The sequence below is a fragment of the Podarcis melisellensis genome (assembly GCF_964234715.1).
Source record: "Podarcis melisellensis genome assembly, chromosome: 3".
NCBI classification, from domain to species: domain Eukaryota; kingdom Metazoa; phylum Chordata; class Lepidosauria; order Squamata; family Lacertidae; genus Podarcis; species Podarcis melisellensis.
The window spans coordinates 30863188-30877608 of NC_138530.1; the positions used below are offsets into that span (position 1 = coordinate 30863188).

Sequence of the window (14421 nt, forward strand, 5' to 3'; positions counted from 1 at the left end):
TATCGTCGTCAACAGTCAGGGATGATGGGAGTTGCAGTCCAAAAAAAATAATATCTGGAGCGCCTCATGTTTGCCACACCTCTATTGAGCGACTGGATAAAGAGACTACAATTCCCAGCGTGCAATGCGGCAAAGCCGAGGGAGCTGGAGCTGTACGGTGGCTGCGAAGGGACGCGAGGGGTGTGGCGATATACGGTGGCTGGTGGGGCTCGCGCCGGAGGCGGCACTGTCAGTGGCGGGATGGAGTCGGTGGTGTTCATTTTCTCGCTCATTGACTGCTGCGCCCTGATCTTCCTCTCCGTTTATTTCGTATCCTCCGGTCTCTCTTTTTTGGCGGGCGGCCTGGGAAGAGGGAGGCTCGAGCGGGAGAGGCAGCCCTCCGTGGTCTGTGGGCGGGCGGGCTGGGAAGGACCGTTGGGGCGGCGAAGGGGCTCTGGGAGGCCGGGGGCGTCGGTGACCGTCGGCCGTGGGGGCCGTGAAGGTGCTGCTGCGGGAGAACGAAGAAAGAAGGGGCTCCTGGGAAGGAGACCGCGGGGAGGCAGCGAGGGGCTTTGGGGAGCGGCCTCGAGAATATGTTTAAGGGGAAGAAAAGTGGGGTGCGACTGTTTTAAACGCTGCCTTCAGGTGTTTGGGGCGAGAGGAAATGGAGGTGTGGCTAACGAGGGGTAAAAAGGAATGAATCCGCGGACCCTTGCACCTTCAGTCAGGGTTGGTATCCTGGCCCAGGCAAATGGGACATTAGTGCTGGCCTCTTACCCCTTTGGGTCCATTGGCCATGGAGAGCCTAGACTAGAAGGCACCACTGCTGGGCCCTGGCAGCCACCCAGTTTTGCTAAGCTATGGTACTAGCCATGGTGGTGGCCAAGGAGACATGGAGGTAATATGGCAGCATTTCCAGCAGAAATTTAAATGCACACGCAGTCTTCCTAACTGTGTAAAAACCCTGTTTTATTGTAGCTCTGTAAATTGTGGTATGGCGCTCAGGCAGTGCTTTTTGCGGATTGTTTTATATGGATAGGTTAAATTTTGCCTAGAACTCGCAACTTACAAATATATAAAATATTGAAAACTGTTATTGTTATCATGGCATTTTAGCTGTACGCCTCATGAGATATTTGAGAGTTCTGCTGGGGAGCCTGTTTATACTTAGGTTGCCACCCTAGTCCTAGATGTGTATACTTGGAAGTAAATTTCATGAATAGGAACTTATTCAGTCTCATGAATGGGAGCTTACTTCCAGGTATATGTGCCCTTTGTGTTATCATTCAGACTGTTGCAAGAATACTTCTGTGGTTGTTTTATGACTTCTTAGGTTACAAAGGCCTTAAACATGCCCTTCAGATTTTTTTTGAAGGCCAAAGTACGTACCTTAAGTGTGCCTGCTCCTAAGATTAACATTTAGATGTCTCTCATTTTCCAAGAAAATATTCATGCATTTTAGTTAAGAATTGTGTGATATCCTGAGTTTTTTTCTTAAATATCATGATGCTGCTGAAGATGTTGCTATGCTAAATGGTTGATTACATGACTAGTATTTCCTAACTAAAATTGCTTCCTTTTCATGCATCCATTATAAGTAAGGCATTATGGAGCACTGAACATGTCAGTATAATTATGCCCTGCTTCAGTTAAATTCACTGTATTAAGTGGCATACTTAGCTCTTACTTCTGTAGGTCACAACCTGTAGTTGGGTCTAAATTTCTAGCTCAAAAAATTATTGTAACAGCACAAAGAGGGTGTATCTGTCATGGGTTCAGTGTGATGCCATAGTAGCCTTGTGGCAAGAAACCATAGGTTTCTGTTTTATGTGAATTAACAGCTCACCCTTCCCTCCTTCCCTTTGCATGCCTCCAGGCAGGGGATCTGAAAGTTTTGCTTCTGAATTTCAACAACAGTTTCCAGTGCACAAAAGGGGATGGAAGGGAAGAGAGGGAGGAATGTGTAAGTCTTATTGTAGCTCATTCACATAAAGGAAAACCATGGGTTTTATTCAACTAAGTAGACTCAATAAAATTGATATGACTGAGATGGGTCCATTAATCTCAGTGGTTCTACTCTAAGTAAACTTAGTTGAATACAATCCCATGGTTTCCTGCAGCATATGAATGTGACCAGTGTGTGGTTGTACGCTTTTGTTACAGCAGCTATTCTGCCGTAAATGTTCAATATATAAAATAGTTGTACGATAACAGGAATGAACCCAAGCTGATAGAGAGGCGTTATCTATAGCTCTGCAATGAAGATGCAACTATTTTCTTTATTTAATTTTCTTTCTTGCCATTTATCATATGGTTCCAGGGCAGGTTACAATTTACAATTATAAAACAAAGAAAACAGTTAAAACCACGAAACAAGGAAAGTTTAAAAAGTGTAAAAAACAGTTCCTTATATAAAAACAGTTTAGAAAACCTGTCAGGCTCCTGCAGATTCCAGGTATAAGTGGAACCCTTTGTGGCCAAGCCACTGTTCAGCTATTGCTAAAGCTGCTGTGACCCAGCACAGTAGTTGCAACAATGGCCAGGGAAGCCTGCACTTAGTCTTGGGTGTGTGCGCTTAGTTTGGCACCTTAGGTTCTCTGCTTCTGCCTTATAACTATTATGATTGCTGTGGCCAGTCACGGTGGTTGTGTGGATACTGGGGCTTGCCCTAGCTAGGATGCCAAGTGTGTTGTAGCTTGGGGCTTGGCTGTGTGCACTGATGTTGTTAAGTCTATCAGCGTAACAGCTGGGTTGTGAATTCTGCTGTTACTAATCGATGAATCTTCTGAAATAGCCTCTTGCTTGTGAATGTTCTGCTTGTTCTGTAACCTTTGTTACATTAGTAGAATCCCTTGCAGTCAGATGTTTATATGAACTGTTTAGCTCTGTTGTAATACTCAGGAGTGGTGCAAGGCATTGATGGCTCTTGTGTCACAGGGTAGAGCGCTTCCAAAATCATAGTAATTCCTTATCTTGACCTTCAGATAATTACATTATCAGATTTGGAATGTGACTACATTAATGCTAGATCTTGCTGCTCAAAACTAAATAAAGTAAGTTTTTTTTCTTTTCTCTTTTTAAAGTGATGAGATTCTGAAATTCTTTTTAAAGTGATGAAATTCTGGAATTAGATTTAGAAGTGGTGTGGGGGGGCCTCATCTTATTAATATGAAATAATCAGGATTATGTAACGTTATCTACCGATAGAGTCCGTTCCACTGTCAAATATATTTTACTGTCAACCATTCCTCATAGGGTTTGGTTTTCAGACCTTTGATAATCTTGGTTGCCCTCCTTTGCACGTGTTCCAGCTTGTCAATATCTTACTTAAACTGTGGTGCCCAGAACTGGACACAGTATTCCAGGTGTGGTCTGACCAAGGCAGAATAGTACTGTTACTTCCCTTGATCTGGACACTATACTTCTGTTAATACAACCTAGAATAGCATTAGCTTTTTGTTGTTGTTGCATCACACTGTTGACTCACGTTCAGTTAGTGGTCTGCAATGACCTCTAGATCCTTTTTACATCTATAAAGTGGTACCTCGGGTTACAAACACTTTGGGTTACAGACTCGGAAGTAGTACCTCAGATTAAGAACTTTACCTCAGGATGAGAACAGAAATCGCATGCCGGTGGCGGGAGGTCCCATTAACTAAAGTGGTACCTCAGGTTAAGAACAGTTTCAGATTAAGAACAGACCTCTGGAATGAATTAAGTTTGTAACCAGAGGTACCACTGTACCTACAAGACAGGTGTCCCCCATCTTATATTTGTACACCTGATTCTTCCTGCCTAAGTGTAGAACCTGACATTTGTCCCTATTGAAACTTTTAAAAGATATCTGAAGGCAGGAGGTTTTTAATGTTTGATGTTTTTATTTTGTTTTTAGATATGCTATAAGCCGCCCAGAGTGCCTGGGGAAACTCACCCAGATGGGCAGGGTATAAATAATAAAATTATTATTATTTATTATTATTATTATTATTATTATTATTATTATTATTATTATTATTATTACGTTTGGGCCCAGTTCTCCTGGGCTGGGAAGAACTCCTGTCTGAAGACCTGGAGGGTATTATGCTGACAATACTGAGCTAGTTGGATCAGTCCTCTGACTCAATATAAGGCTTCCTGTGTTCCATAGCTCATCTTGTATACCCGCATTCTGCTACCTTCTTGCCCTTTGCAGGCCATTTCCTTTTCCTTGCCCAGACCTGGCCATTTGCAACTTCCCGCAAAGTATGCCTCTCTAGCCCATTCCTGTGTTTTTCCTCCTTGCTCTCCCCTTGTAGTATTGCCACTGCTTGCATCCCATGGCTCAGTCCCCTTTCCCACCTGGTTTCTCCTCTGCTCTTCAAATCCCTTTACAGTTTGTTTCCTGTTCAGTTGCATTAGTTCTGCAGTCAGGTTACCATCAATGGTTTTAAAGGATCCTTCTCATTAACGATTTGCCGAGGACTAGTATCCATTGCTAACAAATAGCAAAGATATGTGTGTTGTCAACGTCATCCTTTTTATGGCACAGTTTGGATTACTGTGTTTTAAGAATTTAAGAACATAATACATGCAGCCCTGCCCTTTTGGAAAGTCCTCTTCCCTCTGTGGAGCCCTCCCTAGAACTTTAGTCTTGGAGTTAAAGGCAAGCATTTATAATTTGTTCCTGTAGAGCAGAAACTTTTTCAGCAGGGGGCTGGTCCATTGTCTCTCAGACCTTGGGGGGGGGGCAGACTAGATTTTGAAAGGAAAAAAAAAGAATTCCTATGCCCCACAAATAACTCAGAGATGCATTTTAAATAAAAGGACACATTCTACTCATGTAAAAACACCAGGCAGGCCACACAAATAACCCAGAGATGCATTTTAAGTAAAAGGACACATTCTACTCATGTAAAAACACCAGGCAGGCCACACAAATAACCCAGAAATGCATTTTAATAAAAGGACACAGTCTACTCATGTAAAAACACGCTGATTCCCGGACCGTCCACAGTCCGGATTCAGAAGGCGATTGGGCCGGATCTGGTCCCTGGGCCGTAGTTTGCCTACCCTTGCTGTAGAGGGAACCTAGCAGACCATTCAGGTGCAAAAGTAAGTAGAAAGGAACATAGTAGTAATGCTGGTGTAAGTGGAATGTTACTGTTTGAGCTCAATATTAGGGGTTTCAGCAGAAAAAAATCATGCCAATGTTTGCTTTTGTGTGTGTGAGAGAGAGAGAGAGAGAGAGGGAGGGAGGGAGGGAGGGAGGGAGGGAGGGAGGGAGGGAGGGAGGGAGGGAGGGAGAAAAAGAAAGAAAGAAAGAAAGAAAGAAAGAAAGAAAGAAAGAAAGAAAGAAAGAAAGAAGCGCGCACTTGCAAAGTGATATAGATGCCTCAGAGTCTGGGCACACTTCTCCATTCTGCTTCTGAAATCTCAACAGTAGACCCTCCAAGTGTCCCTATTTTCCAGGGACAGTCTCAGATTTACAGAAGCTGTCCCAATTTCTGAACTTATCCTGGAATTTCCGGCTTTTCCTTAGAATATCCCTCTTTTCATTGGAGAAATGTTGGAAGATATGCAACAGGCTACGTGTTGAAGCCTGAGCTCAGCCAGAAGGCTTAGAAACATAAAAAATAAGATTAAGATCCTTGGAATGCTAAATTATGCACCTTTTTTTTTACAAATCCTGCACACAACTCTGGACTTGGATATGTTCCCAAATAGACCCAACTGCTTCTGTCTGCAGTACTTTTCTCAATGCTGCCTCTGAAGTGCACGGCTAGATCCTGAAAAGAAGTTTGGGCACTTTGACGGCATTGTGGTGTTTTTGTTTTTTGAAGTACTTGGAGTCATGTGAATTGTGCCAGTCTGTGATCAGTTGGCAGACTGATAATAGTGTTGACAGTGTACTTTTATCCCATTTGCTTGTACACTCCCACAGAGTATAAGTCTTTTATTTTTCTAAAAATTTCTCTTTTCCAGTGGGTGATCCCTGAATTGATTGGCCATACCATTGTCACTGTATTAATGCTTATTTCACTGCACTGGTTCATCTTCCTCCTCAATTTACCTGTAGCAACCTGGAATATATATAGGTAAGGGCCAGTTGGGTTGTTTGTGGGTCTTTATAACTGTTACCACTTATTGAAAAATGTGTTTCAGATGTGGAATGCTGTTATTGACTTGATGCCGATACTGTTCCTCCATTAGTCTGCCTTATTCCACAATTTATGAAATTCACCATCCTCAGCGGGAACAGCTTGAACCTCAGAGTTGTTTTCTCTACTCTCTTAACTTTTAAATCTATTGAGGTGTTTTGGTTTTCGTGAAGACTGATGTGACTTCTCTCCTTGAGGGCATTTGAAGGTTGGGGGCGGAAAGCTCACTAACTGCATCTTGGAGCTTCTTTATTCCAGTCCGAATAAAAAGATCCATGGGTTGAAGCAGGCCCTGGTGTTGTTTGTGCCTGCCTCCCTCATGATGATTGGAAAGTTTATTTTACAGGAAAATATATGGTGGGAATTTTTTCTATTACATAAAATTCTATACCTCCCCCATCATTGCTACTGTGGGCACTATCTACTGCGAAATAATCTATTGGTTTGTATAATTGCTTTCCCCTTGTGTTCTTCCATTATTATTGGCATTATGTAATAATGTCCTAAGTGATGCACATACTGAGCCACTAATTCCAATAGCTGTGGTGCTCTGCCAAGTGCTGCTGATAATAGTTGACACCACTGCTGGTAGAGTAACTATTTATAAGGCCTGAGCAGCTGTTTTTCCTCTAATATTGTGGTGAACTTAGCACATGGTTGGTTTTCTGTAGTTGGCTGCAGTGAGATTTGTTTGCAGCCAACTAGAGACAACCAACCATGCCCTGCTCCTCCTAACCTCTCGCTACCAAGGAAATATAATAAACAAATAGAAAGAGAACATACCCTAGTGACACTGACACAAAAACCCCACACATACACTAAGTATTTCCACCCTCCCCCCCTCTTCTCTTCTTCCTCAACTTTATTCTGTACACAACACTAATGTCTCACTTCAAATGTGAAAAAGATTCTGCAACCTGAAAAGAGACAATGCATGTACTTTCGTAAACCAAGAAAATCTTAAATTAAAAACACACACACAAAACCTAGCACATTAGGTCAAACATTCATGTTCCTCTTGATGACTTCTATGTGTGTATGAAACATTAGAGGGAAATTAACATAATAGATGGGAGATGGGGAATCTGTGGCCCTTGAGTTGTTATTGGACTCAAACTCCCAACAGCCCCAGTCCTCCCAGACAATGGACAGGGACAATAGGAGTTGTAGTCATAGCATCTAGAAGACAAGAGGTTTCCCATCCTTGACATAGCTGTTTTGGAGCAGAATTCCAGGTGTTGCTTTTGATCTTCTTCCACTTGATCATCTTAGATGCCCTTCTCAAAAGTGCCCTGGATGATGTGTGGTTGGTGGCCACAGGACAGAGGGCATTTTCAGTGGTTGTCCCCTGGCTGTGAATTACCTTCCTCAAAGAGACTCATCTGACACCTATATGGTTGTTTTGCTGCCAGAGCAAGACCTTTTCGTTTTTCCAAGCCTTTTGATCTGTCTTTGCCTGCAATATTTTTATTTTCTGTAACTACTCCTTTGCTGTATTCATACCTCTGTTGTTGAATTTTAAATAGCTTCATTAGCTTTTGTGGACTTATGCTTATTTAAACAATTATTCATGTCTCCCCAAAATAAAATATATCCAAATAAGTCTTGTAGGCATTGCTGTAGGTGCTCGGTTGTTAATTCATTTCTCTTTAAAAGAAAACCACTTGACCTTTTTGATGTCGAAATGAGTAACTTGCCTGTGCTTCCAGTAGAGAAGCTAAATGTGAAAGTGGTTTCTGAAGTACATTTACCATATCAAAGCTGGGGGTTTTTTTTTACTGTCTGTGAACCTATTTCGTACATTGATGCAGGTTTGTATGTGCTGATCACAAGAAAGTAAGCATTCATTTGGTTCCCTTTCCCATCCCCCTTCCCAGTAGAAAGCTGCTTGCATTGTACAGTTGATATTGACAAGTGGATTGCAGATCCATTATATGGTCTAAAATTTGGGTCAGAGAACATTTCAGCCAGCTCTCCCTCACACATAAATTGCTTGTGTGGATCTACTCCCATGAATAGTATAAAGTCAAAACAAGGTGATTTACGAAAGATCATAGCCCTTCTCTCTGTAAACAGGACGACTTGCCATGTTTTGTTTTTTCTAATTGCCGAGGGGGACACTGTGATCTCACAGAAGTCTCTCAGATAATGCTGTTCACATGAGTAGGTTCTGAGCATGAGCAGTTATTTGCAAGGGTCAAGTAGCTGAAGTAGCATCCAAATTAAATAGCATGGTTTCAACGCACACAGTGGAGAGAGAGCTTTCAACTGGTCATGTTCCTAAGCTCCTAACTAAATTCCTCCATGTTCCAAGTAAATATGTAACCCTGCATTTGCAGTATTCCAGTTTTCCAGATTGGGGGAGTTCCCAGGGTTCTCCCGAAAATGAATTTGTACCATATTTTGAAATGGTTGACAATATAAGCATTTCTTTGTCTACTGAAACTAATATTGTGCAAACGCTTTTTCCACAACTGTCCCCCTTTGCACAGTCTCAGTCTCCATATGCCCTCCTTCTTTCCAGTTGCACTGCTTCCATCTGCCCCCGCAAGTATTCAGGTTTCCATGTTCTCTGTCCCTTTTTCGTTTTGCTCTCCTGTTTGAGCCCTCTGATTATCTGCCTTCCAGCACATTACGTATTCTCTCTGGGACAAACCCTGCTTTTCCACCAGCCATCAATCCAGTTTTTTCTACAAAATCTGCTTCAAAACTTGTCTTGCCGCCGCTCTGCTTACCCAGATCCTTCTTCATGCTTTGATATATTTTGGTCCTTTCTATTAGCACACAGAGCTTGAATTGTGTCTCCTCTGTGCTGGAGTGCTGTTGGCATTACAACATTTTTTCCTTAATCCTTTTCAGGTACATTATGGTTCCTAGTGGAAACATGGGAGTATTTGACCCCACAGAGATCCATAATCGAGGGCAGCTGAAATCGCACATGAAGGAAGCCATGATTAAGCTTGGCTTTCATCTCCTTTGTTTTTTCATGTATCTTTACAGGTGAGTCTCAAGTCTTACAACTTGGAAAGAAGGCCAGCAGCATATTTAAAATACCTGCTGCCACACCAGCTCTGAACTTAATAGGGTTCATCTATCTGCTGTGCTGTTTAAGCTTTCTGCTACATTCACTATTCGTAATAGTGACCAAATGCTAGTTCTTCCTCTCTCCTCAAACCCCACACCCCCATTTATTTCTTTTTGTAAAAAAAAATACTAGTTGCATTTCAGTTTTGCTGCATGTTCCTATGCTCATGTGTTTTTCTGAGGGTATTTGGGAATATCTGACTGACACTGTTTGTAACTGGGTTTAGGCTTAGACTGGGAGCCCAGCACATCACGTGACCCTCTGGGATATCACACTACAGCTCATCCAGGAAAGAGATTCAAGACCTGGATATATCTAATGTAAAACAAACCAGAAAGGCACCTTGCATTGCTTTTGAAAACACATCCCCACATTTTACTGCTGACACATAACCCTCACAAAGCGACAGCAGAGGTTGTCACAACTTAAACTGATCTTGTGGTTCTCGTGTAAAAAGGCAAGTAAACAAGGGCATGGTTCCTTTGCGCTTCCTTAGCTATTCATAGCTCTTTATTTTTATACAAATCAATCAATGGATTCACCTGGTCATGTTTGTTGTATGGTGACTGGTTATCACAAAGATTTCCATCACTGCTGGCTTTTTCTTTGAGAGCCTCTGTGGGCGAAGTTTATTTGTGGCGACACTCACACTGTGCAATGAGGTGTGAGTCCACTCTTAACTTACACTTTCTGTTTGGATGCGGTATGTTTTGTTCATCCAGCTGGATATTTCTTTTCACTCTTGTGGCTTTACACAAAAACATCCTAGGAATTGTAGTTTAGCTGGGTGTTATCTGCTAAGAGATCCCTACTCTGTTTCCTGCTGCATCAGAAGTACAGTTCCCAAAGTTCTCTGGGAAGAGGGAATTAGTGTTTAATAAGTTGAAAGTCTGTAGTATACAGTGTTTGTCATCTTGTCCTGTATACCAGTGTTTCCCAACCGGTGTTCCGCGGCACACTGGTGTGCCGCGGAACGTTGCCTGGTGTGCCGTGGGAGGGAGGCGGGCGGCGAGAGGTGGGGCGGCGGCGGCAAGGAGAGGGCTCTCGCCGTCTGGCTGCCTGCGTGGCGCTGACGTCATGGGGTTGTAACGTCGAAAGAAACCCGGGAATCCAGGCTGCGGACAGCCAAACTTCGCCTTTTCTCTATGGCCAGCTTTCATCCTATCATATGCTAATACGTCTACGGTTGAAGCTGCGGAAGGGCGGAAGTTCCTGCGGGGAAGAACCGTCCGGTGAGCCCCGCGATCTTGGGAAGCTGAGTTCCCCCCTCGAGAACCGCCCCTCTCCCGCCGCCCTTCTTCTTCTCCGCTGCCCGCGTATGGTCCCGCCGCGTAGCATCCTCTCGGCGCCCAGAGCCCGGGGGGCTTCCTGCTTGCCATGGCGAGCGGCAGCAGCCTGGTGGCGGTAGCTGGCCTCGCAAAAGCTCCCGCCGCTGGAGGCCCCTTTGCGCCCGCCGGCCGGCTGTCGGCCGCCTGCTCCTGGGAGTGCCGGGCGGACCTGGTGGGAGTCCTGAGCCTCGTCCCGGAGGGGGAAACCGACCCCTGGGACCCCGCTGAACGGGTGAGGAAGGCGCCCGAGACTGGGGGGGGATACACACGCCCCAGGTCGCGGGCCTTCCTGTTCTCTGGAAGGAGCCCCGGGAGCCGTGGGAAGGAGGCGAGGGGCAGCCGAGACGGGGCCTCGAGGGGCTTGGCGGGGGGCTGCCCCTCTTCCAGACACCCCCCAACCCCCCAGAATGACCGCCAAATGCTGAACAAGCATCAAACAACCACAGAGGCTTCTGCGTCGTGACTCAGCGGGCAGAGTGTAGGTGTGTTTTTGCACGAAAAGGATCCCAGGCACATCAGTTCCGGGGTTTGATCCCTGCCTTGGAAACCTTGGAGAGCTCCTGCCCTCCAAGTGCAGACCCGCCGCTGTCAACTTTTTCCACATTGAACCCAAACACATTGCACTTGGGGGACCAGCTTCTTAAATCTTTGGCCATATAGTTTGCACGGTTGCACTTGGCACTGCGACCCAATTTGGATCAATTGGAAGACCAGTGGGTGTAGCAGCAGCCTGGCAAGAATAGGCTCTTGTCCTCATTCCACTTTTTCAATCCACCCTTCCCCCTCTGGGGTAGCTTTACTTGCTCTAGAACAGTGGTTCCCAACCTTTTTTTGGGCCATGCCCCACCTAAACATCTCTAAAATCCTGCCCCCCCCCATGACGTATAATTCTTATTATTCAAAAAGTGAATAAGTAAAAAGTGACCTTTCCCCATCTGGCATGGTGGTGTGCCTCGAGATTTTTTTCATGAAACAAGTGTGCCTCTGCCCAAAAAAGGTTGGGAAACACTGCTGTATACAATACTGCAGGCTCAGTTTTTGAGCAGTTCCTTGTTTCTGTTTAAATGTCTGCATTCAGGGCGCACCTTCAGAAGATTCCATATATAGAAGATTCCATATATGTAAATTGTCATATATTTTGATGTCATATATATATATATATATATATATATATATATATATATATATATATGACAAAAGTGTCCCATTCCTGCCCTAGAATATAGGCCCTGTTCCAAGGTGGTTATTCTGCATGTGTGGAATGGTTTTTGGAATAAATGCCATGTGCTCATAGATGGGAAGTAACACTATGTGGTGTTCACACCTTTCACTTACAGATCATTTCAGGCTGTGAGGTTGGGTTTCTGGACAGGTTTAAGTTATAAGGATTTTCTTTGAGAGTCCCAGAGATGGAAATCATTGGCCCATCTGTGCTGGGGATGTTGCAACCGATGATGAAAGTGGTCCTTGCCTTTATTTGAAGGCTTAAGAGCTAAATCCTTTTGAAACTGGGGGTGGTGAACTATTGACAAGACAGGCCTGTTTAAGACGCAGTCCTACATGCCACACCAGCTATGCATTATACATACCTTGTAAACTCTGGAATTTGTCTAGCACTAGACATGCCTTATAAAGCCTCGATATCAAGCAGCTTTAAACTTGAGGATATCCTGGACTAAAAGAGACTTGCTGTAGTAACGGCTAGCCTTGTACAATCACCTATGCTACCAGTTTGCATCACAATGCCTAGTTCTTCAGTAAGACCGGACTATGCAAATGAACCAAATGGAAACAACTTTGCCAATGTTTCTAGCATAATAAAGATGCAAGTTGCAGGGTGTGCGTTTAAGGTTATCTATTTAAAATTGTACCTTTAATATGTTTTCCTTCTTTCTGCAGTATGATCTTGGCGCTGATAAATGACTGAAGTCGAAGTAGAAGTGTTACAGTTGCCAAATTCTGAGTTGTCACTCACAGCTTTCAAGTAAACCTAGACCAGTGTCGTCATGCAGTATATTTTTTCCTCTTTGAACAAAAAATATTTTTGCTGTATTTTTTAACATAAAAAATATTTAAAAAACCAACATACTGAGTTTCTCGAACCGTTGATTTGTCCCTTCTTCAGTCGATTTTCCTATTATATCCAATTCATATTTTTCTCAAGAATGCCAGCTAGCCAATGAATGGAGTCAGATGATGGCACCAATGCCAGGATGTCACCATCAAGAATTGTTTTGTGAATTACCACTGTTACAAGTACATAATCATCACTTCCTGTATTTTACTGAATTTTATTTCTCTTGGACCTAACTTTTTTAAATCTTTCACTTCCTCACTCGTTTGTGTATCCACACACACTTAATGCAGTGATGGCCAAACTTGGCCCTCCAGCTGTTTTGGAACTACAATTCCCATCTTCCCTGACCGCTGGTCCTGTTAGCTAGGGATGATGGGAGTTGTAGTCCCAAAACAGCTGGAGAGCCAAGTCTGGTCACCACGGACTTAATGCATCCGATGGAGTGAAAACTTATACCATAATAAATGGTAGTTTTTATATGAGCTGTGGTAGTGTTGAAGTGCTGTTGATAAAGACCATTAGAGCTTGGCTAATCCCAATATATTACTGTGACATAAACCATTTCAACCCAAGAACTGCATTTGATGCTACCTATATGGGATATGGAGTGGCCTCTAAACACCTGCATTGTTTTTTGCTCTTACCCCATCTGGGGGGCCTGGAGTAGTTCCCTGTAAAATCAAATTTCCACCAGTACATTAACAAACTGCTATGGGTCATAGGGGATGTGTTTGTTTCTTCTTTTTTTTAAGAAGAGTTTGGATTTGATATCCCGCTTTATCACTACCCTAAGGAGTCTCAAAGCAGCTAATAATCTTCTTTTCCCTTCCTCCCCCACAACAAACACTCTGTGAGGTGAGGCTGAGAGACTTCAGAGAAGTGTGACTGGCCCAAGGTCACCCAGCAGCTGCATGTGGAGGAGCGGGGAATCGAACCCGGTTCCCCAGATTACGACTCCACCACTCTTAACCACTACACCACACTGGCTCTCAGGGGATGTATTGCTATATTGAGGCTGTGAAACTGCATCTGAAATACTGGAGCTATTTCTAAATGCATCTGGCCAAAAGACACAGGGTAGCAGGCTAAAAGAGAAGACCTGAAGCCTAGTAAAGTTGGCTATCAATCAAAGACTAGAATACTTAACAGCTTTTTGTCAACATTTCTACTGTAGTTGCCCTTGACATAGCAGGAGTTCCCTATGGTAGGATAAATTCAACCCTTTTCTCCTGGTTTTCTGTGTGAATCTTCCCTTTTAGAGATACTAATAACCATGTTGGAAGGGTGTAAAGGAGAGGATTAAATAGCCCAATCCATCTTCCTCATGCCCAAAGCTGCTGTTGGTTTGGTCATGATGGCTTATTGTGACTCATGTCAAGGTAGCTTCATGAAATGCTACAGGATCAGGCAGTCTTGGCTCATTTACGGATGGTATTTTAATCTGATCACTAATAGGAGCAGGAAGTGTCCTCTTTCATCAGGCTTCTGCAGTTGAAGCTGGTTCTTGGTAATTAAGGGCTGCTTCTAAGAAAACACATCTCACAATCCTTACCTACTTTAAATATGCCTTAAGGGCTTACATCAGTCTGTTTGGCTCATTTCAACACCACTCTAGCCTAAACCACTTAAATTTTTTAGATTAGTTTTTAAAATGGATTATGCACCTTTAGGAGCTATTCTCCACCTAAACTGTTAATTGCATTGTTATCTGGCTTGCTATAGAGATGGAGTTTACTCCCTATCCTGCGCCTGATTTTCCTTGGTTTAGAATCAGGTATAATTTTTCCTCCTATTAGAAGACAGAGCAAAACACAT

General features: G+C 43.5%; 1 protein-coding gene across 1 annotated transcript; it reads left to right on the top strand.

Moving 5' to 3' along the window:
- The first annotated feature begins 149 nt into the window (after positions 1-149).
- Positions 150-12613, top strand: CNIH4 (cornichon family member 4). The gene is made up of 5 exons (XM_081904488.1): positions 150-309; positions 2964-3032; positions 5941-6053; positions 8976-9116; positions 12429-12613. The coding sequence occupies exons 1-5, from the start codon at positions 241-243 to the stop codon at positions 12454-12456; spliced, it is 420 nt and encodes a 139-aa protein (XP_081760614.1). The 5' UTR covers positions 150-240; the 3' UTR covers positions 12457-12613.
- Positions 12614-14421: the final 1808 nt, after the last annotated feature.